The 25,667-nt window shown below is 31.0% G+C and overlaps 1 protein-coding gene across 1 annotated transcript in view; it reads right to left on the bottom strand.

Moving 5' to 3' along the window:
- Nucleotides 1-25,667, bottom strand: part of LOC126883169 (E3 ubiquitin-protein ligase parkin) — a 319,547-nt gene that overhangs the window by 260,011 nt on the left and 33,869 nt on the right. The window contains exons 2-4 of the mRNA XM_050648418.1: nt 22,886-23,102; nt 17,347-17,546; nt 13,996-14,144 (exon numbers count right to left, since the gene is read on the bottom strand). Coding sequence (XP_050504375.1) covers nt 13,996-14,144; nt 17,347-17,546; nt 22,886-23,102 — 566 coding nt within the window. The remainder of the gene's footprint in view (nt 1-13,995; nt 14,145-17,346; nt 17,547-22,885; nt 23,103-25,667) is intronic.

The following is a 25,667-nucleotide window of genomic DNA, read 5'->3' as shown; positions in this document are numbered from 1 at the left end:
TGTATTTTTTTAAATGGAACACCCTGTATATTAAATCATTTTTGAATATATTATTTAAAAATATGAAAAATTTGTATAAGGTCTTATAGGCCTAAAGTTAATAATTTTTGAAATATTTACATTTTTATTGAAAAAAATGGTAATATTTATAGGGTTGTGGATTATGTTTCCAAAGAAATAAAAATTTAAGTGATAGGTCAAAATTTTTAAAATGTAGTGTTATTTTTAAATAATTTAATATTTTTTACTTTTAGCCATAAAATATACAGTGTGATCACTATTTGCAAATACAAAATTTTCTCATTTTTTTTAAATCGGACACCCTATATATTAGTTTTGCATTTTGTAGTAAATATTACAACCTTTCTTTTGGTATAAGGTTGTATGTACCTAGCATGTTTGGTTTTGTAGATATTTTAAAAAAAACTATAGATTTTACGTTTTTGCGGATTTTTTATTTAAAAATTTTTTTGCAAAAAAAATAATTATAATCTGGTTTTAGAAACATACACTAAAATATAAAATATGAAAATAAAAACGTAATTAAAGATTAAAATAAATCGTATGCTAGTACAATTCAATTGAATTTAATAACTTTAAATTATTATTTTAAAAAAACTATTTTACCATTTTAATGAATGCATAAATTAGTTACTAAATTAAATAAACAACCAAATTTTAAATCAACCGTAGTAATTTTTCTACTACAGCAACTTTCCTGTACCAAATTAATTGTTAGTTAAATTGTATTTAGTTAAAGTTTTAATTTACCTTTTAAATGTACTTACATACATCTTGAGAATATAAAAATTATTATAAAGTATGCTTTGAAACAAATGAATGTTAAATGTATCAGCCAAATTATTTATTAATATAAATAGTATTTACTGGTGTCACAAAAGCTGGTAATACTTTTGTAGTTGAAATTTTTGTAACAATTTTTTATATTTTAAATTTTAATTTTTTAACCGAAAAATTTTTGGATATGACATTTGTTTTGGGCGAAACCATTAGAAATTATTACCAGCTTTTGTGACACGAGTAGGTACATAGATACTATTTACTTCTTAATATACTTCCATAACGTTCAACTTGTTTCAAAGCATAATTTATACGTTCTCAAGATGTAGGTAAATTAAAAAGTTATTAACTGACCTTACTCGTAAATACAATATAACTAACAATTAATTTGGTACAGGAAAGTTGCTGCGGTAGAAGAATTACTACGGTTGATTTAAAATTTGGTTGTTTATTTAATTTAGTAACTAATTTATGCATTCATTAATATGGTAAAATATTTTTGTAAAATAATTTAAAGTTATTAAATTCAATTGAATTGTACTAGCATACGATCTATTTTAATCTTTAATTACGTTTTTATTTTCATATTTTATATTTTAGTGTATGTTTCTAAAACCAGATTATAATTATTTTTTTTGCAAAAAAATTTTTAAATAAAAAATCCGCAAAAACGTAAAATCTATCATTTTTTTTAAATATCTACAAAACGAAACATGCTAGGTACATACAACCTTATACCAAAAGAAAGGTTGTAATATTTACTACAAAACGCAAAACTAATATACAGGGTGTCCCATTTAAAAAAAAAATGAGAAAATTTTGTATTTGCAAATAGTGATCACACTGTATATTTTATGGCTAAAAGTAAAAAATATTAAATTATTTAAAAATAACACTATATTTTAAAAACTTTGACCTATCACCTAAATTTTTATTGCCTTGGAAACATAATCCACAACCCTATAAATATTACCATTTTTCTCAATAAAAATGTAAATATTTCGAAAATTATTAACTTTAGGCCTATAAGACCTTATACAAATTTTTCATATTTTTAAATAATATATTTAAAAATGATTTAATATATACGGTGTTCCATTTAAAAAAATACAACTTTGGTTCATACCGTCGTTCTGACTCACCCTGTATAATTGAAAATAATTTTAAATTATAGACCTCTTTGATACACATTAGTTTTGTTATAAACATTTTTTTGTATATCTCATAGTTTAGCCGTAATCAAAGAAAACCAGAGGTTTGGCGCACCCTGTACGTACCGGGTGTCCCAATAAGAATGGCTCTCGGCCATATCTCAGGAACCGTTTATAGTAGAGCTTTGAAATAAAAAATTTTATAACAAAAGTTGCCTCAGGAAAAGCCTGGAAATTATTTTCATAATTGTGGGTCCACCGGTAGAGGGCGTAATTGAATATCAAAAATAAAAAAAATCAAAATTTTACAAAATTTTCCTAATGAAGGGGCACTGGAAATCCGATGATTGTATTCTTCATCAAATTCTGCGCATATTTAATTTAACAAGTTTAACTCTACCTTTGCAAATAAGAGGTGGGGTGAGTGGGAACCTTGTTATGAAAAAATGGCTGTAAGTCCGGTTCTGCTAAATCAAATTTTGAAAACTGGGTCTTGTTGAAAACAGATCTTTTTCTTCAATGTAAGCGTGATAATTTTGAACCATCCTAATAAGTAATGAGCCAGCTGGGAGGCGTTATTTAATTTTTTTGAGAAATCTAGTTTTCTTTGGAAAATATTAAATACAAGTATGCATTTTTAATCATATTTTATAAAATTAGATTAAATTAGCAATAGAATAGCGAAAACCGCATGTCGATACCTTTTTTCTATCTCAAGATATCTCGAGAACCGTGTAAATTTTATACATAACTGTTACTATCACTGTTACATACTATGTATGTAAGCTAAGTTAATGAAAAGTAGTGTGCTGTGGAAAAAAACAAAATAACATTTTCCAGATGTCAACGTATAAAAATATAATTAATTAAAACAACAATATAAAGAGAGACAATACTATTAAAATTAAATATAACACAGAACAAAAAGAACTACTTAGTGACGACCTAAATATTCAAATTGTTGCCCATCATACACTACTCTAGGATACAATCTACTCTTGAAAGAGTAAATGTTTGCAACGAAAATGATGGGCAAAAATTTGAACGTTTATGTCATCACTAAATAGTTGTTTTTATTTCTTTGTAATAGGGCTTTTCAACGCTTCTCATTTGTTTCGAGCCTCTGTCATATGCCGTATAATCCGTGTATAATATTAATATACGAGATATGAACGAGGCTCGAAACAAATGAGAAGCGTTGAAAAGACCTAATATACGTTGACAGCTGGAAAATTTTTCTTTGTTGTTTCCATATCACACTACTTTTAATTAATTTCGTTTACCGGTGACAGTAACAGTTATGTTTTAAATTTACACGTTTTGTAAGATATCTCGAGATAGAAAAAAGGTATTAACATGCGGTTTTCGCTATTCTGTTGCTAAATTTGTCTAATTTTGTAATATGGTATTAAAAATGCATGTTTGTATTTAATATTTTCCAAGGAACACTAGATTTCTGAAAAAAATTAAATAACGCCTTCTAGCTGGCATATTACTCAGTAAGTTGGTTGGAAATCATAACTTTTACATTGACGAAAAAGATCTGTCTTCAACAAGACCAAGTTTGCAAAATTTGATTAAGCAGAACCGGACTCACAGCCAGTTTTTCATAACAAGGTTCCCACTCACCCCCACCTCTTATTTCCAAAGGTAGACCTAAACTTGTCAAATAGAATATGCGTAGAATTTTATGAAGAATACGACGATCGGATTTCCAGTGCCCCTTCATTAGGAAAATTTTGTAAAATTTAGATTTTTTAATTTTTGATATTCAATTACGCCCTCTAGCGGTGGTCCCACAATTATGAAAATAATTTCCAGGCTTTTCCTAAGGCAACTTTTCTTATAAAATTTTTTATTTCAAAGCTCTACTATAAACGGTTCCTGAGATATGGCCGAGAGCCATTCTTATTGGGACACCCGGTACAGTGCAGTGGAATAAGTGTTGCCCCCCCCTGTTAACTATTTTATTTTAAGAACATAAGCAAAACGATCGAACAGGTCGATTTTTAAACTAACCATAGTATATTATAGCATCAACGTTTCGAACTTTACGAGATCCCTCTTCAGGTGACAGGCATAACTTTGATTTTTTTAAATGGTAAAGTACATCATGTGACACCTCATTTAACAGCTCTTAAAATACTCATTTCAAAAATGTATAATACTTTAATCCTTTTTGAGATCGCAGGCCCAAAATTTCGGTCGAACTCTTTTTAAACGCATTTATTTTTTTCGAATTCTGAGAAAACTAATAGGTATTTTTGAAAAATTTAAACGTAGAATGAAAGATTAGATTATTACCGAGGGCTGACAGTCCCTTAGAATAAACAAAAAGTTTCTTTTGAATGATATATTTGAAATTAAAAATCACACTAAATTTTTTCTTTTTCCACCACTGTGACTTAGTAAAATAAACATTACAGGAGTTCTCAGGGTCTTTGGACCATCGAGAATACCGTAATATTTCATTCTGCGTTTAAATTTTTCAAAAATATTTATTGGTTTTTTCAGGATTCGAAAAAAATGATTGCATTTAGAAAGAATTCGACCGAAATTTTTCGCCTACGCTCTCAAACAGGATTAAAGTATTATACATTTTTGAACTCAGTATTTTAAGAGCTTTTAAATGAGGTGTCACATGATGTACTTTCCCATTTAAAAAAATCAAAGTTATGGCTGTTACCTGAAGAGGGATAGCGTAAAGTTCGAAACGTTGATGCTATAATATACTATGGTTAGTTTAAAAATCGACCTGTTCGAGCGTTTTGCTTATATTCTTAAAATAAACAAGTTAACAGGGGGGGCAACACATTCCACCGCACTGTATGATAATCGTATAGCATTGCACATTTTTATACATGTTCAGAATGGGCCATTGTCATGATGATGATTATATAGCATTTTTATACATGTTCAGAATGGGCCATTGTCATGATGATGATTATATAGCATTTTTATACATGTTCAGAATGGGCCATTACCATGTACTTTACATGTTGCCTCTTGCCTTTTCAAAATCAACAATCTTCTTACGATCCTCTGGTCATTGTTGGTCTTTTACTTCTTCTACATTCAACGAGCCGAGGACCCTGATGGATAGGTATCACGATGGCCGAGAATCGGTATGCCGATTCTGGACCAGAATTTTCCCACGGTGCGCGAGAATCGGTATGCCGATTCTGGCTCATCGTGCGCGAGAATCGGTATGCCGATTCTGGACCACTTTTTTCCCACGGTGCGCGGGAATCCGCCTTGTTCTTCTACTCCTCTGTAAGCTGCCACCAGAGTGGCGAAATTTTTGGAGACGTTCTGAGAAACTTCCGTGATTTAATTTGTAGTACCAGCTCGACTGACTGATGAGAGGGAGACCTTGAAATATCGATATATCAGTCTATTGGTACCAGTTAAATCGCGGAAGGTTTGACGAATTTGTGCTCCAATGCCATGTATTATGGCGTTTTAATTCATAAAAGCAATAGCAAGCTTTGCTAGAAGCTTTATTCTTTTTTGCACATTTTGATAGCTCAGAGGATAGGAGACGATATTATTAAATCGTCTTCGTTCCCTGCCATCAAAAGAGATGGCGCCTCTGTAAGCTGCCACTAGAGTGGCGAAATTTTTGGAGACGTTCTGAGAAACTTCCGTGATTTAATTTGTAGTACCAGCTCGACTGACTAACGAGAGGGAGACCTTGAAATATCGATATATCAGTTTATTGGTACCAGTTAAATCGCGGAAGGTTTGACGAATTTGTGCTCCAATGCCATGTATTATGGCGTTTTAATTAATATATATATATATATATATATATATATATATATATATACAGGGTGAGTTTTTAGTGCGGGATCGGTCGATAACTCCATTATGGTATAAAATATCGAGAAAAGTTATTTAAAAAAAATGTAGGCAATGATATTCTCCACGCTTGGAAAATATGTCCATTTCTACAGGGTGATCAGTAACTGCGTGGTATATCAAACATATAATTTTTTAAATGGGACACCCTATATATTTTTTTATATTTATATTCCCCTCATAATTCTTGTTCATATAATATATGGTTTTGAATTACTATACAGAGTATTTAACAAGTTATGACCATTTTTATTTCGAAATCACTATGAGATTAACACCCTGTATATAAAGAAGTAATTCGTAGACAATAATTTGTTTTATGTAGTAAGATAAACAATATACTGTAGTTTTTAAATTAAGTCCAATTCACATCATTGACGAATATTTGTATACAGGGTGACCTACAAAACCAAATTACGATTTTCTCTATTTTTTTAAATGGATCACCCTATATTTTATTTTTTAACATTATTGTATTTAATATACTCTTTCATTTTTATATAGCATTTCCTATATCTAAACTGATTACTTTCCGAGATATTTTTAGTTTTCTTTAAATCTCGGGAATACATTCAATTTTTCTAGTAGAAATAAGTTAGTATTGAGTGATAATTAAACAAAATTATTTTTATTAGATAAATAACTAACACAAAATATAAACCATACCAATATGCAGTGAATATACCCAAAATGTGATATTAAGAAATTATCATATTTCCCTAATATACAAGAATCGTAAAATTCCTACAAAAAAACTTTGTATTGTATATAATAATATCACAAGATTATTTTTATTCAATAAATAACTTACTTGAAACATAAGTCAAAACAATATACAACTGATGTAACAGTTTTTAGATTGGTATATCAACAGCATTCTAAGCCAATAATTTTTTAGTAGAACATTCATTTTTATAAGCACTTTTAAACTACAAAACAAAATTAAGATTTTCTCAATTTTCTTTTTAATAGATCACCCTATATATTTTTTTAAATGTTGTATTTATGATACTCTTTCATTTTTATATAGCATCTCCTATACCTAGACTTATTAGTTTCTGAGATATTTTTAGTTTTCTTCATTTGCCGGGAATACATTCAATTCTTATAAATATAAATAACTTAACAAATAAGTATTATGTAATAATATAACAAATATTTTCATTCAATTAATAACTAACAAAAAAATAATAAACCATAACAAAATTTAATGAATGTACCAATTAATGTGATGTTAAGGATTTAAGTCTAAAGTAAATGTTGAAAATGACCACTTTCAACGTCTATGCCATTTTGTAACCGATATTCAAATGACCGAGCCACATTTCTAACATTTTTGTAAGTCAATATTATTAAAAGCTTCTTTTATTCTAGGTTTTTTACAAGGTTTTTTATATAGCCCCACTTGAAAAAAATCAATTTTGGAAGAACTGGAGCACCGTCGTATAAAAACCTCAACCGTCAAAAAATGTGGACCAATCACATAATCTCTAACAATATCACCTTAAACATTTATAGATCACCTAGTTTGAGTGTTAACAAAGTAGGGATTTCTTGATGCATATTAATGAAATTTAATATGAAAATTATATTATTAATAACTGCGGGTCACAATCTGCAATTAGGAATGTGTTACTAAAAACTTCTTGGCTTAGAATGCTGTTGATATAATAATCTAAAAACTATTAAATTAGTTGTATATTGTTTTGATTTATGTTTTGTGTGAGTTGTTTATTAAATAAAAATATTCATGTAATTTTATTATACACAAGATACCTATATTTTTTGTAGGAATTGTATGATTCTTGTATATTAGGGAAATATGATAATTCCTTAATATCACATTTATTGATACATTCATTGCATATTGCTATGGTTTAAATTTTGTGTTAGTTATTTACTAAATAAAAATAATTTTGTTTAATTATCATTCAATACCAACTTATTTCTACTAGAAAAATTGAATGTATTCCCGAAAGTTGAAGAAAACTAAAAATATCTCCGAAAGTAATAAGTTTAGATATAGGGAATGCTATATAAATATGAAAGAGTATAATAAATACAATATTTTTGAAAAATAAAATATAGGGTGATCCATTTAAAAAAATAGAGAAAATCGTAATTTGGTTTTGTAGTTCACCCTGTATACAAACATTCGTCAATGATTTTAATTGGACTTAATTTAAAAACTACAGTATATTGTTTATCTTACTACATAAAACAAATTATTGTCTATGAATTACTTCTTTATATACAGGGTGTTAATCTCATAGAGATTTCGAAATAAAAATGGTCATAACTTGTTAAATACTCTGTATAGTAATGCAAAACCCTATATTATATGAACAAGAATTACGAGGGGAATATAAATATGAAAAAATATATAGGGTGTCCCATTTAAAAATTTATATGTTTGATATACCACGCTGTTATTGATCACCCTGTAGAAATGGACATATTTTCCAAGCGTGGAGAAAATGATTGCCTACATTTTTTCTAAATAACTTTTTTCGATATTCTATACCGTAATGGAATTATCGACCGATCCCGCACTAAAAACTCACCCTGTATATATATATATATATATATATATATATATATATATATATATATATATATATATACCGTTATTAGGCGTCAACGCCATTCGGTTGGGATGTATGGAGGAGTATCACCAAGCCGCAAGTCCTTATCCCTTGCCGTACCGCTCCTCCATAGACCGATCAGACACCAGTTTATTCCAGACCAAGTCGTAGATTCTATTGAATTTTATACTACGACGTTGGCCTTTTTATTAATTTCAAATGACCGGGCTGGGGCTCGAACCCCGCTCGCAAATTCCACTAAACTAATATGTTAAATTATTAAATTATGTAATTAATAAAATAATATGTTAAATTTGGTAAAGAAAAAAAAAGACTATTAAAATTTATATGAAGAAAAATGTGTAGCAAACGCATCAGCAAAATGTAGCAGGCTTTGGTTGCTAATACTAAAAGAAGAAGTCAGCAACCAGAATATACCAACAATAGAGGATTTATAGGCATTCTAAGACATGTCATCCAAAATTTATACATTACACATACAACACACAAACATATTATAATACATACACACAATACAAAAATGCATAATATACAAATAAATAATACAAAAATTACAAGAACAGTGCAAATATCCGTGTGTCTCAAAGGGCGATAGAGCGTGATATGTTGGGCGTTTCACTACGAGACAAGACCACAAACCACCAGCTTGACAAAGATCAACTGAAATGGAACTGGGCAGGTCACGTGGCTCGAATGACAGATAACAGATGGACAAAGCGAATACTGAAATGGAGACCAAGAGATGATGCCTACTGTAGCAGAGGTCCTCCACCAACACGTTAGACTGATTATCTAAAACGTCATAGAAATTGGATGCAAGAAGCACAAGATCGAAACAGATGGAAAATTATGAGTGAGATCTATGTCCAGCAGTGGACAAGCGAAGACTGAATAGTAAATACAGAAATACACAAAATAATCAGAACTTGGCATCCTGAGGGCAGAAACTCAATGTTTAGATTTTTTGCATACCTATTGCCTATAAGATCTAAGTGTGTCAACAGTCAGTTTTGAAAAACATAACCGCCTAACAACTTTGTTGGTTATGCTTTTCACGCTAATTTTAGATTAACTTTTTTGAAAACAATTTTTGGAGTGGATGTGTAAACAAAACATTATTTAAAGATATAATTTTCATTACAATCAGTTGTGGCTTAGTTGCATATACACATAATATTTAACTTAAATATGCCACAAGCAAAGGGTTTCACTGTTTCAGAACATTTTTATTACAGTAAGTACTTTTGTACCTATTAATAAAATATATACTTACATACATTTTTATACATTAATCGCATTAATCGCCGAGACAGAAGACGATCTCCAAAGATTAACACACATCTTCAATACAACAGCCAAGAAATACAATATGATTATATCAGCATAAAAAAACAAATGTATGACAACATCTAAATACCCACTACGATGTAAAATCGAAATTGATGGGAAAATAATAATGGTAGGGGAGCAAAGTATGCTAAATGTGCAGTCACTCGAGCGCTTTGGGGACGTAATTGGTTGTGACGAGTAGCTCCTTAAACCAAAAAAAGTTAAGTAAAGTTTTCCATTTTAGCGGGGACTTGTCCATTTTAAATTTAATTTTCCATTTCCAACAATCGTTTTTTAGATTATAGCGCCATCTATCTATAATTCGAAAAATGTTCGAATAAAAGTTACTTATTTTTACGTAAAGAATCCAAATCTGCAATAAAAATGGGGGCTTCCATTTAAGATATTAAAGTAACCCCCCCCCCCCACCTCCGTGGGGGGTCGTATTTGGTGCTATTCGATAGATTTTTCAAAAATATTAAATAAGTGTATTTTTCAGTTTCTCGATCTGATGTTTATTTCCCGAAATATCGCAGGATTCGTATTTAAAATATTAAATTTACCCCCCACCTCGCTCCGTGAGAAGTCATGTTTGGTATTATTTGATAGATTTTTGAAAAATATTAAGTACGTATTTTTTAGTTTTTCGATATGTCATTCATTTCACGAAATATTCGCTTTTTTCTTGTGAAACTTTGGGACTCACCCATTTCCTTACGCCCCGCTCAAATCGTCAGATTTTTGAAATATACACTCTTTTGCATGTACTTAACTTATCGTATCTTAATCTGACAATTTCGAGTTTTTTTAAGGATAGATTTTTTTCGGGCCCCCCTTAACGAACTCCCCTGTGTTAAGAGCCAATATATGGTAGAGGTACATCTGCAGGGTACCAGGTTTCTCCACATATGATAATCTGACGCGCTTGAGTAACTGCAAAAATCCCCGCTTGGGTTCCCCTACCATAAAGCAGGAAGCAAGGTTCAGATATCTGGGAATAGATATAACGAGTTACGGAGATGTTGAAGAAGAAGTACGACAACAAAGCTTAAAAGCAAGTAAAGCGGCGGGATCTCTTAATAGACACAATCTGGAAGAACAAACACCTAAGACCAGATACAAAAGCAAGAATCTATAAAGCAGCAATTAGACCTATATTGACATACACGGCGGAGACAAGACCTGACACATATAAAACGAGATGACTACTAGAAACAACTGAGATGAAAGTACTTGACGAATATCAGGGAAAAGTCTGTTGGATAGGGAGAGAAGCGAAAACATAAGAAGAGCATGCAATGTAGAAGACACGATAGTACGAATAGCACGAAATAAGTCACCAAATGGACGAATAAGTATTTGCAGACCAAGAAAAAGATGGTGCGATCATTTAAACAATTTAGGAGGCAAATATTGAAGAAGAAACAGAAGAAGTCTACACACAAAAAAGAAAAAGAAAATTTTTATACACAAAAATCAGTCTATTAAGGGGGGGTTTGAAATGGTTTGAAATTAACATATCCAGCACATTTTTGTGAATTTTTTTCGAAGCTATGGTAAAATTATTTTATTTTTAACTTAAACAAACATATTAAGCGCAATTCAAAGAATGTTTAGAAAAAAATTCAATCCAAAATATTTAAAAATAAGCAATTGGTGACCAATTTTGACAGGCAGCTCACAAAAAAATGGATTTTGCGGTGAACATCAGAACTCGTCACTATAGAATAGAATAGAATAGAAATATGCTTTATTGCCATGAAAAATTTTACAATTTTATCGACAAAGCTTATAAATAGTAAAAAAAAACAAAACAGTAACAATCCAATTTACTAAAATTACATAAATCGTCAATAAGTTAAATAAAATAAATAAATAAATCGAAGTTAAAACAGAAATAATCAATTGCAAAAATTTAAATAAATTGCAAATTCATAGTCTACCTAATAATTAATAAAAAAGGTTTAAAAGTTAAAAAGTTAAGCTGCTGCATATGACACCCAAATATAGATAAAAAAATAATAAAAATACTACTTGTGCAAAGGGTACTGTAATTTCTTAGTTATTGAATAAAATAATCTTCTACTGAATAATATGGTCTTTCAGACAGGTAGGCTTTTGTCAGTTTACGGAATTTGGGAAAAGATGGTGCAGATTTTAGTTGTAGGGGGAGATGGTTGTACATTTTTTTTTGCGGAATATAATATCGATTTCTTTACTAACTCCGAGGACGGGGTCGGCAAATAGACGTCAAACGTAGAATTTCTCGTGAAGTAGTGATGATTAGGTCTTGGTGGAAAGACATGTAGATGTTTACGAATTAAGCAAACAGTTTCTAAAATATACAAAGATGGAAGGGTTAAAATTCCGTGATCTTTGAAGTAACTTCTGCAGTGTGTTGTTCTTCTGAGGCCAAACAGATATCTTATAGCTCTTTTTTGTAATTTGAAAATAACATCGAATTGGGCAGCTGTACCAGAACCCCAAAAAGGAAGACCATAACGAAGATGTGACTCGAACAAAGAAAAATATGTTATTTTGGAAGATGCTAAATTGAGTTCATTCGAAACAGATCTTATAGCATAGCAGGCTGAAGAGAGTTTCTTCCGTAACAAATCGATATGGAGGGACCATTTAAGGTTGCTGTCTAAAAAAATGCCAAGAAATTTTACAGAATCAACGGTACTGATCTGGCTGTTATTAAGAGGTAAGGGTTGAAGAGCTCCTTTATAAGACAATGCTACTGTTTTATCTACGTTAAACGAGAGTAAATTTGAGTCAGACCAGGTTTTTATTGTAAGTAGATCAGAAGTTATAGTAGCATGAAGAGTTGCAATATTTGAGTTGCTCCAAGTGATACTGGTATCATCAGCAAAAAGAAAGATGTTTCCATCGATTTTTAAATTAGTGATGTCATTAATAAAGATAAGGAAAAGTAGAGGACCCAATACTGAACCTTGAGGTACCCCACATACAATGTTTTTGAGACTAGAGTCTTTATCATTTGCTCTAACCAGTTGTTTCCTATCTTCCAAGTAAGATTGGAACCAATCTAAAGAAATGCCTCGAATTCCGTAGAAATTTAGTTTTTTTATCAAAATGTTGTGATTTACACAATCAAAAGCTTTGGCATAGTCACAAAAAACGGTGGCAGTGTAAAGATTATTGTTCAGTGCTTGATAAACCTCATGTAGTACAGAAAACATGGCATCAGTGGTGCATTTATTATTTAAAAAGCCGAACTGATTTTGTGATAAAATGTTGTTTTCAACTAGAAAGGACATAAGTCGGGCTTTTATGAGTCTCTCAATAATTTTGGAGAGTACCGGTAGTAGTGCAATAGGTCTATAATTGCAGGTATTAGATATTTCACCACCCTTATGAAGAGGAATAATGATGGCTGTCTTCAGGCACTCTGGAAATTTACCTTTCTCAAAAGAATCATTAATTAGTGAGATGAGGACTTCTAACACATTTTCTGGAAGATTAGAAAAAATTTTGATCGATAGACCATCAGTACTACAGGAAGATTTGCTTTTGATACTATTAATTGTTTGGATTAGTTCAAATTTAACACTACATCATACGAAACAAAAAAGTCAGAAAGATTTAATTAGCTTATGAGTTTCACGAGGTAATAACGTTGAGTTTTTGTATTTTTAATGAGTTTTGAATTTTATCACTCAGAAGTCAAAAATACGAAATTTTTGTGAAAATCAATAGATTTTTTTTAGTTGAACAAAAAATAAGCACAAAACGAAAAATATCTCGACGTTGTTACCTCATGAAATGTCTAAAGAAAATGTATGCAAAGTTTTTCAGTTACAATGTCCACCGCATTTGAAAAAACAGTTTTGAGAAAAATGCGTTTAAAGTTTTGACAACTGCATCTTCATCTTCTTATTTGTCTGCCAAATCGTAAAGTAATGCACATTGGAATATGTTTTTTGACTCGCGGAGTAATCTACAAAAGAGAAGGCGAACAGTTGTTTAACGTTTCTTACTACGCTCAAGCGTGCTGGCGCGAAGCCGCGGCAAAGCGAGTCGAAAGTAGGGATATTCAACACGCTGTATCTCTGGTAATTGTACTCCGATCAATCTGAAATTTTCAGAGAAGTATTCATGAAAGTATGCACTTTCATTTAAAATAATAAAAAAATTAATTATTTCAAACCATAAGCCCCCCCCCGTTAATCCTATATAAAGTCTTAAAATTTAAGTAACATTTAAAAACTAAACACATTTACCTAACATCCGCACAGGCTAAACAGGGAATGTCCCTTAAATTTGGCCTTATTAGATCTAGTGGCACTGCTCCATCTTGTTCCCCTAATGATGTATGTTCAGAACATTTGAAGTAAAACTCAGCAAAAGTAGGCTCTACGTTTTTTAATAGCTAAAAAATATATTATTTAGTTTAAATTTGATTAGTAATAACAGCAAAAAAAATTGTACGAATTCTATCCAGAAAGTTCATTACGTTGTGATCTATAGCCGCTAGGGCGAGGCTACCGCGGCCATCTTAGCATCGTAGCGTTCCTCCGGCCTCCGTTCAATAGCTGTCCAGCCGTGCTAGCACGAAGTCACTGTCTCTTCTCGTTAGTTTACAACAGCTGTTTGAAATGTGTGCCGCGATCGAAAACCCCGCCAGTTGTGAGGTGAGATACGACTTAGCTAAAATGCTAAAAACAATAAACCAATTGAAATTTATCGCGAAATGTGTGCCGTTTATGGGAACAAAGTGATCACTGAAGGTGGAGCACGTCAATGGTGCACTAAATTCAAAAATGGCCGAACCAATGTTCACGATGAAAAATTAAGTGGACGGCCAAGCATTGTAACTGACAAACTTATCTCTTCAATTCAAGGGGGAGATGTTTCCTCATATATCCGTATAGTCCGGACTTGCACCTAGCAACTACCACCCGTTTCGAGCAATAAAGACCTTGCTTGCAGCGCTTTGAGGACAATGCGGAGCTACGGGACGGCGTTGAACATCTGGTTGAAGTATCAGGCGGCAGAATTTTATGACAATGGTATTTCAAAACTAGTTTATCGCTATGATAAGTGGCTGAATTTGTTGGGAGATTATGTAGAAAAATAGTATTTGATTGTGTCTTTCAAATGTATATGTACCTATAATAAAATCTTTTTCTTGTACTTGTTTTTTTTTTGTCTATTCCAAAACGTAACGTACTTTCTGGATAGCCTGATATCTTAGGTTCAAAACAGACGGACCACGCTGCAGCGCTACGCTGTGGATCCACAAAGTAAACGAGTTTTTTAAACACAACTCAATAATTTCTTCAACACTAAGAAATGCATTAATGGTTACATTTTAATTTTCTGATCCTAAAGTTTTTGTTTCTTAAATTGAAAACTACAAATATTTTGCATTATAAGAAATATATGTTAAGTTAATCCATATTTATATTTGTGAACAATAAATTTTCTTGAAATCAAATAAATATTTTAAACCACAAGAAATAATTCTTCAGAAATACCCTCTGTAGTAACTGTGGTTATTAAATAAAAGCTTTATCATTAATGCCGAAATGTTACTTGCAAAGAGATTTTCTTCCACAAAAGAATTGCGCAGTAACAATTATTCACTATTTGTGATTTAATCTCAGTGTTTGACAAGATGGCGTGGCATTAGTTCATTTTCATAGATCGATTTTGGATTTGTTGGTATTCTTTAAAATCTAGGGGATAGTTTGAAGGTACGTACATGTACATAGGTATTAAATAAAAGTAAATTTATTAATTTAAGATGTAATAATAATATTGTTGCATATCCGAATATGTAGTTCTAAAAGAAACATAATAGTATCTTTATATACATTTTAGATATCTACAATGATGGACAACTCTCAAAAGTAAGGATCTTATTCTAACTGGGAAATAAGCCACAATTTAACTTAAAAAATGATTTTATTGACGTTTCGACTTCCACCTCGGAGAGAATAGTATAATATTCTTCAGAACAATATTGAAAGGAGCTATTAACCAACTATAGGGGCCTCCATAAATGGTAGAACTGTATACAGGTAAGTTCCTTTATAAAAATGAGTATACTTATGTACAAACTATAATATGTTTCTTGAATGTACCTATTGTCTTCTATATACAATCCTACAATTCAACGTTGTATCAAACATGGCGTGTGCTTTATTTGTCATAAAGAAATATTAGTTAGTCTAAAAGAAACATCTTAACGATTAAGAACTTTTATTGCCGAAAACTGAATAAGTTAATAGGTATAAAATAACTTAAGATGTAAACTAATAATACTTTCCTGTAATAAAATTTCTGTAATGATTAGGTTTGCTGTCTGTTTTAGATTATATAAATAAATAAAATTACAATATGTCTGCTTCAATGTTTTACATTGGTTGTATTTTTCTTCTTATTTTAGCTAAACAATGTCTATTGTGTGATATTATGCAGATAAATAATTAATATTTCATATACAAAAAGAAAAAATTAATAAAGATGGTAGGATAAATAAAGCCATGTTTGAACTAAATATGATTGATTATTATTTGTTGAAATGCCAAGAAATGTTTTTGGATTGTAGACTGTTTTACTGATACTTACCGTTCTTATACCAAAAAATTAATAGTTTTTATGTGGGCCCGTGTATTTGTTTTTTTTTTGTATTTCCTTTTGTTAAAATAAGTATGTACTTATATCCTTATAAAAAAATTTTATTAAAATAAGTTTACTCTTTCTACATAACGGTTTTGTTTTAGGTAATTGCTGATATACAAAGTGCTATTAACAAAAAGAAGGAAAAATTAAGGAATTTGGATTTGCCTCTCCATCCTTTTATTATTGTATAGAAGCCAGTGGTTTAAGAGTGGAGAAATTATTTGTATGTATTAATATCTAACGTTTTATATCCTGTTTTTATTATCTAATAAAGAATGATTTTACCTTAACAGAATGATTTATTTCGCCGTGTGTAATATACCTTTATTTTTAAGAAATGTAACTTAATTCTAAATATACAATTATATCTGCGAAATATATTTCTTAACATTAAATACATTAATTAATAATGGTAAGATAACAATATTCCTTACTAAGAAATATTATTGCTCAGAGAGAAGAGTTTTGTAATGCCAAGAAAATATATTCTTATGACAAATATAATTTCTTTCTGACAAATGGGTTTGCAGTTTGCAAGAAAGTGATAGTTCAATCATGTTTAAGATATATTTCTTTGGGTATATTAAAATTTATTTGTAATATTTTAGAAAATTATATCTTACATACAAAGATATATTTCTTAGACAATATGGCAAGTCGATCTTTCTTAAATATTAATCAAGTTTCTTTATGTCAAGAATTTTTTTCTCTCGGTGTAGTTTCCGATTATTAGCCGTGGGTTCTTATGTGGAGTGGACGGTCCATCCCAGACGTGCGACTGTGGCTGGCCACTGTCGCTCGTCTGGGATGGTACGTTTGATTTGCATGGGAATTTACGGCTAATCATCGGAAACTACTTTGTGGATCCACAGTGTAGCGCTGCAGCGTGGTCTGTCTGTTTTGAACCTTAAAGGAAAAGATGTTATAGATATGTGTATACTTACGTTAGAACATAATTCTGGACTATTTTCACATGTTCCTGTAATTTGTTTTGATATTAGAACATCATTCCAGTTTTGGGGATCAGCATGTACAGTGATCGCTCCACTTTTACAAAAATGGCACCTTACTCTTATTTTTCCTGACTTCATTGCCTTACATGTTGGACAGAATACATAGAAATGTACTTTTGACTTAATTAAACCTATAACACAGAAATAACAGCAAAATATATTAGAACACATTGTTATATCCCAGGCAACCAAGAGACGTCAATAACGTCGAGGGAACGTCAGTTTTTGGTTGAATATACACACGTGGTTGAACATTACGTCATACCGACGTCTTTTGTAGGTGATTTTAAATACGTAAAATTAATGACGTTAAAATACGTTTAAAAGACGTTTTCATTTCAGACAGCCGAAGTCTGACGGCTGACGTCACGAAATTGGGAGAAGCTTAAAAGTTACAAAACCAAGGTTATAGGTTATGTTTGTATCGTCGTGTCATTTCATATTTTGGATTCATTTGGATTTTGTTGCCTGTTTTTTGTGTATTTTTTAAAACTTTAGTTTGTAATTTGTGAATTTTATAAATTTATCACAATGCAAAGTGATTATTTAAGGAAATCATTATTGGAAACTCCAAATACTGGAGAAAAAGGTAGGCCAAACAATTTTTATTTACTGTTCATTTTCCCTGATATTTATCAATAATGATGAATTTTGCAAGCAATAACATTTTTTTTTTTTTTAATAAAAATGTGTACCATTTTTATTCGGTTGCGATGCGAAGGCAAACCAATCTTACTTTTTAATTAGATTACGGAGTGCAGTCCAGTTCCTTTCCAAAGGAAATTACGGAGTGCAGTCCAGTTTCCAAAGGAACTGGACTCTGGACTGCACTCCGTAATCTAATTAAAAAGTAAGATTGGTTTGCCTTCGCATCGCAACCGAATAAAAATGGTAGACATTTTTATTTTATTTTCGTATTACTCCGTAGAGTAACCAGGTGCATCTTTCAGTTGGAATTTGGCCGGCTGCAGACGGGGGATGTGAATTGCAAAGTGTAGAATTCCTTCCCTCTCGTCTTCACTGCAGCATCCATATGACTTGCAAATTATAGAAGTCTTGGAGGTGTTACCATGAAAATGTACCAATAAGTTTTCAATTTAAAAATCTTTTGGTGATTTTTAATATTTTTCAATATTATTCATTTGCTATTAGGATTGAAAACTTGCTTCGTCTTTCAATTGCCAGATGGCGCTAGCCACCTATTATCATCCATTTGGTTGCGATGTGTGGGAAAACTTCTCGATGCAATTTAGTTGGATTATGGAGAACAGTGCCTACGTTTCTTCTGATGAAGCTCCAATAAGAGCAGAAAATCTAGGTAAAGGAACTGGACTGCACTCCGTAATCTAATTAAAAAGTAAGATTGGTTTGCCTTCGCATCGCAACCGAATAAAAATGGTACACATTTTTATTTTATTTTCGTATTACTCCGTAGAGTAACCAGGTGCATCTTTCAGTTGGAATTTGGCCGGCTGCAGACGGGGGATGTGAATTGCAAAGTGTAGAATTCCTTCCCTCTCGTCTTCACTGCAGCATCCATATGACTTGCAAATTATAGAAGTCTTGGAGGTGTTACCATGAAAATGTACCAATAAGTTTTCAATTTAAAAATCTTTTAGTGATTTTTAATATTTTTCAATATTATTCATTTGCTATTAGGATTGAAAACTTGCTTCGTCTTTCAATTGCCAGATGGCGCTAGCCACCTATTATCATCCATTTGGTTGCGATGTGTGGGAAAACTTCTCGATGCAATTTAGTTGGATTATGGAGAACAGTGCCTACGTTTCTTCTGATGAAGCTCCAATAAGAGCAGAAAATCTAGATAAAGGAACTGGACTGCACTCCGTAATCTAATTAAAAAGTAAGATTGGTTTGCCTTCGCATCGCAACCGAATAAAAATGGTACACATTTTTATTTTATTTTCGTATTACTCCGTAGAGTAACCAGGTGCCTCTTTCAGTTGGAATTTGGCCGGATGCAGACGGGGGATGTGAATTGCAAAGTGTAGAATTCCTTCCCTCTCGTCTTCACTGCAGCATCCATATGACTTGCAAATTATAGAAGTCTTGGAGGTGTTACCATGAAAATGTACCAATAAGTTTTCAATTTAAAAATCTTTTAGTGATTTTTAATATTTTTCAATATTATTCATTTGCTATTAGGATTGAAAACTTGCTTCGTCTTTCATTATTTCTTTTATTGTTTTAGATATTCATTGAAGCTGAAAATAATTGGAGATTTAGATCCATATACAATTTAGTCAATCAGAATTGGATTTTAAAGTAAAGTGCATATTCCATTAATTACTATTATAATGCTACATATTATAGATACATATTTATACATATTATCTGGTAGAGTCTCACAGTTACTACTTTAAGCAGCAGATGAAAGCATACAAAAGCCTTCAGGCACATATAAAAGCCTTCACAACTGGATTTGTTTTGAAAGGAGTAAAAATTGTTGATGATTTCTATATTATTGTTGGACAGGTATGTCTTTATTTTATTTATTCACCATTAAGAAATATATGGATAACAGTATTAGTGTCTTTTGGATAAATTGGTTTTAAATATTAGATTTATTTACGTTTATATATCTGTATGAAACCAGACATATTGTCGTCCTAATTTGTAAACTGTGTAACTCTATATTTCTCTGAAAATGAGGTATTACTGCCATTTATTTGAAAAAATCCCTACTCGTTTAAAAAAGGATGCACATGCATATTTTACCAGAAGAGTAAATAGTGACCTCTTCGTATACACCGTATCTCTCTTGCGACAAATTTAGTTTGAAAAATATGTAAATCCCCAGTTTGTCATACCACACATCTGACCTCACTGTTTAGAAAGTGATATTTTCAAGAAAAAGTTGGTGGTAAATAATATTAAATACTCATTAAACAATATAGGTACAAATGTAAGTGATATGTGTACCTATCTATAAAATATTTTATTTAAGCATCCTATCTTTTAAAATGGGAGATATATAGTATTCACATTAGTCATATTTAGAGAAATAGTTTTTTGTGTCTCATGTAAAATTTGGATAAATGGAGTTGCGCAGTTTACAGATTAGGTCGATGACATGTAGTTGCTATGATAGAAAAGAGAATAATAAACAGTCATGATTGTTTGTTCTAAAATTATATTATATGAATGTCTGATTTTAAAATATTCTCAATCATTGTAAAGAACGCAAATACTCATAAATTTTGGTAGTTGAAGCATTCCCACAAAGATAAAATATTTTTTTTAGGTGAAGCATTCCCAAAAAGCCAATGCTAAACCACTAGTTGCTTGGGTGATAGCCAGTTCCAATGGCATAGCAAATGCACATTGTATGTGTCTGGCCGGTAATAGTGAAGTTTGCAGCTGAGTATGCCCACAGCAAGACAGAAGAAAAAGAACCGAATGCATGTACAGATGTTACAGCTATGTACATTTTCTGATGAAAAACTAATGAGTTTTGAAACTGTTCAGTCAGAGTGCTTGTTGCACTCTCTAAACAAACTGATAAGACGGCTTTGGCTTCATGTTGCAGCGATATGAAAACGGTTATTCATTTTTAATTATAATGTACTTCTTTATCATGAGTATTTATGTATTAGTCTTTTAAGTGTGTATTATCAGATATCACGTGTAAATTCTTTTTATCATTTCAATTTGGTCATTACAGTCCCTTAATCAAAAAATATATTTTTCATGTGTCTGTAGATCTTTTTGTGCGCAAAAATGTGTAATAATTATTTGAAATCAATTTGGGGACTATAAGAGTATGGAAATATATGTGAGAACACAGACTATTATAGTTTTGTCCTATTTTTTACCATTCAATCCTCTTCCTAAAAATTTATAAATATAAAGCAGATAGTTTTCATTGAAATTCAATATATTGGGTCTTATTTGTATGTATTCATTTCTGACTAAAGGTACGATTCCGACAACGACGGCAACTGCAAACATCAGTTGCAGTTGTCAGTTTTACGGACGTTACTACTTTGCACTCTTTTTTTGTATGAGACTGATTCCGACATGGCAGAACGTCAGTTGCTAATCATTATGCAAATTAATAGTGCAAACTAATGACGTCTGTCATGGTGACAACTGTAACTGCCGTCTGCAGTCGTTGTCGGAATCGTACCTTTAAAGTGTGTGGTATAATTATTATAATAATTATATATATATATATATATATATATATATATATATATATATATATATATATATATATATATATATATTATATAACCTAAATAGTTTAAACTTAAGTTTGTTATTAAATTGTGACTTAAATTTTTAATTTGTTAATAACAATAATTTGTTTCAGTTTTGACACAGTAAATATAATATAAAAAGTGAAAATTCTATGTATGTTATATATGTTGCATTGAGGATATTGTAATTCTATGCATTTTAACGAGCCTTCCATTTGGTTTTACTTAAATGAAAAAATTTCAATACCAACAATGCCCATACGAATAATTGAATGGGTCTGCAGAATAAAGAATAACCTTGTAAGCGCCACATGGTTTGTTTTTGAGAATTCAAAGAAAAAGTTTTAATATTGTGATAATGGTGAGTTTATACATTTTAAGTGTTAGTGATACAGTTTTTAAATACAAAAAGAAAACTGTATTACTAACCTTTAAAATGTATAAACTCAACATTATCACAATATTAAAACTTTTTCTTTGACTTCTCAAAAACAAACCATGTGGCGCTTACAACGTTATTCGGCGGGCCCATTTAATTATTGTGTATTTCTAAAACCATAAAATGAAAAGTAAATCTAAAAAACGACGTAAAATCGACGTAAAATCTACGTTTTTCATATCACGTATTTAAAACGTGATAAAAATGACGTGATTTATGGTGGGACATATTCACGTGATTTTCGACGTCTAAACAACGTGATAAAATGACGTCGTTTGGTGATAATTATGACGTTTTTTCAACGTTTTGTAGACGTGATTTGGTTGCCTGGGATCATACAACGTAGATATTTAATATTATATTAATGTACAGCTGTGGTCACTGAACAGTTTATTACACCTTCATTTTTACATTTATTTTGATTTTCTTGATTAATTTATTTACCTTTTATTTTGATTTTTTAATTTTAATCAACCTTTTCTGGGGCCGCCAATGGTAATTAACGTCACTTTGACATAAAAAGTCCGTTTAAACAAGACACAAATTCAAAAAATTGGTTACTAGATATGTAAGGGTGATGGCCGCAGCTGTACTTATAGCTTAACCCATTCGCTGCCGATCACGTGCCAGTGCATAATATGGTTACTTCAATCAGGTGCTGTTCATGTCCAGCGAGTGATATGGTTACTTAGTCAGGTGCTGTTCAACCGAATGGTTCCTAGCCCAGTTTCATCCTCTTCGATAGACAGAGAATGGGTTAACCAATCTAATATACAACAGTACAACCAGACTACAACAGTATCCTCACCACTTTCTGATTGAGATGACCGCCTTTCAGTTGTACTATTAAAAGAATTGCTGTCTTCATGAGAGAACATACTATCATCTAAAACCTCACTCAATGGCTTGCTACTTGGATCTTCATTTTCCTCTATTACACTACTATTTGTAGGTTGAATAAGCTTACTCCTCTTTCCTCTAATTTTTACAGCATGGAGAATACTTTTCTGACCTAAATCACATTCCTAAAAGAACTGTTATTATAATTTTATAAGTTTTTGGGAATTTAGAGAACAGGTAAAGAAAATGTGTGTGTCCAAAAAAATAGAAATAAAAAAAGAACTGTGTGTATCCAAAAATTTTATACCGATGTAATAAAGGTAGATAATGTAATAAATGAAGGCAAAGAAAACGTAGAGCTAGAGCAAATAAGTAAAGAAATAATAATTTATAGGGAAATGCTTGAGAAAAATAAATGTACCACATACATTGATAAAAATTATAGAAAGTACTTACAAAGAGGTACAGGAAGAGTACAAATGAGTTTCAACAGTAGCCTAATCCCAAGAGAGCAACAGTAGCCTAATCCCAAAAACGAAGTTTTGAGATCAGTGTAATTTTTGCATTCGTATTTCCAGTATATTTGGTTGACAACAAGAAATTATGTAGCGCCACCTAGGCAAATATAGAGGTAGATTGTGTAGGCCCCTGTTAATCCTAAGATCTAATGTTGCTGCTTTTATTGACGTGTTAATTTAAATGTGCTCAATTTGTGGCTTAGGCCACTGTTCCTCTGAGCGCCTCAAATAACAGGGAAAGATCAGAAGAATTTTATCAGAAGAGAGATATTAAAGAAGGAGATAGTCTCAGCCCTTTGCTATTTTAATAGTAATGAACAAATTGATAAAAAATATAGTAGAGTCCCGTTAATCCGAAATTCGGTAATGTGAAAATCTGTTTAATCTGAAACAGAATTTGGCAATATATTTGGGAAAAATAAATATGGAGTTACTCTAAAAACCACTACTTTATATATCTAAAAATGGTACTAAAATATTATTTATCGCCAACCGTCACTAAAGCTATGCATTATTATACTCATTTGCCCTCACTTGCGGCAGTAAATTAACACTTTATTGTACTGAAAGAAGAATTTTACTTTACCTGCCGCGATTAATCGGAATTGAATGTAAGTGGTCGATGGCAGTAATCGACTATTTATTTGAGTTAACTTACAATTTATTTACTTTAAATATTAAAAATATTGTACAAAATTTACGACATTGTTAATTAAATTAATGTCGAAAAGTGAAATTCTGTCGTATTTTGTAATTATATTCATATGAAATAAATCAACACTTTACCGATTTAGAATTATTCAATATTGATAACTATCGATTAAAAATCGAAAGCGGCCATCATGCAGAAGTCACCTGTCATCACTGTCATGAAATCTTTATTACGTATAAAATTTTAAAAAATTCTTAAATTGTAAATTGTAAGTAAGTATTAAAACCAATATCAAATTGCTGGCGATAAAATTTTGTATGTACCACGTCAGTAATAGGCCAATCAAGTTAGGTTTTTACTAGACATAACGGAAAAGACGAGGTTTGACAGTTGAAATGTGTAGTATGAGATATTACATCTTTGGATTCATCAATTTTTTAGTGGAACATTTTTTAAATAAACAATCAAAACGTCAAACTTAGTTTTTTACTCATAACTTAAAAACTTGTTTATTTAGACATTTGACGTCCACAGGTAACTTTCTCAGAAAAAAAAAGATACATCGAATGAGATACGCTAAATAAAAATCGGTTAATAAACAAAAAAGTTATTGCAAAACGGATGACAAAATCACTGTTTTTGAATATAGTTAATAACAATTTTATTGTTTGTTAAAATACGTTTTAATATACCCAAAATTGAGGGCACTATGGTGTTTGAATGGTGTGCAAAAAATGGTCCAGATCTGTTAAATAGTTTTCGTAAAATTGAATTTGTTTATAAAATTTTTTGAAAAACGAGCTAATTTCTGAAGCTGGTCCAGTTAATATGGCTGAATGTATCTCAATAATCCGGGGCTCATTTCCTTCATTAAAATGTATACTAACAGCTTAAAAAAAAAAGTAAAAAAAAAATACATATACGTACACAAAATTATTTGTTAATAAATAGCAGTTTTTAAGCTTATAAACAATTACAATAATTTCGTAGAAATTAGATCAAATTAAATGGCAATAAAAAATACGGAAAACTGGTTAAAATACACAACTTTCAAAAAAAAAAAAGTTTAGGTCCTACGACCCTTGGGGTCTGAGATAGCCCCTTTTTTGAAAAAATCACTGTTACGTTAATTAACAACACTAAGATCTGAAATTAACCAATCTTTTATAAGAAAAGTCAAAGTTTTTAACAAAGTTTTTTGCAAGAAAAAATGTTAAAAATTGTTTAAATAGGAGTGTTATAAACACAGAGTATTTTGCGTTCCGACTAAAGTAAAAAATAGCGGGCGTAGTCGACTGACTGAATAGTGGGCGCGGTTGGCGACCGGCATGCGGCAGCAACTATTAAAATTACGTTATCCCGACCACAAAAATCCACTTTAAGGTGAATGACAAATTTTCGTCATTCCTTATGTTTTCGAGGTCTCTGAATCCGAATATGGAGTTAATTTTTTTCTAGAATTAGTGGAACATGTTCAAAAATCAAATTTTATGCAAAAATGCGAAAAATCAATTTTGATGATTTTTCAATTTTAACTCACTGTATTTTTGGTCGCTGTAAATATTTCCTTTTGAAAATTT

This window comes from Diabrotica virgifera, chromosome 4, assembly GCF_917563875.1.
Source record: "Diabrotica virgifera virgifera chromosome 4, PGI_DIABVI_V3a".
In the NCBI taxonomy this organism is placed as follows: Eukaryota; Metazoa; Arthropoda; class Insecta; order Coleoptera; family Chrysomelidae; genus Diabrotica; species Diabrotica virgifera.
This window is presented reverse-complemented; position numbering and strand designations above follow the sequence as displayed.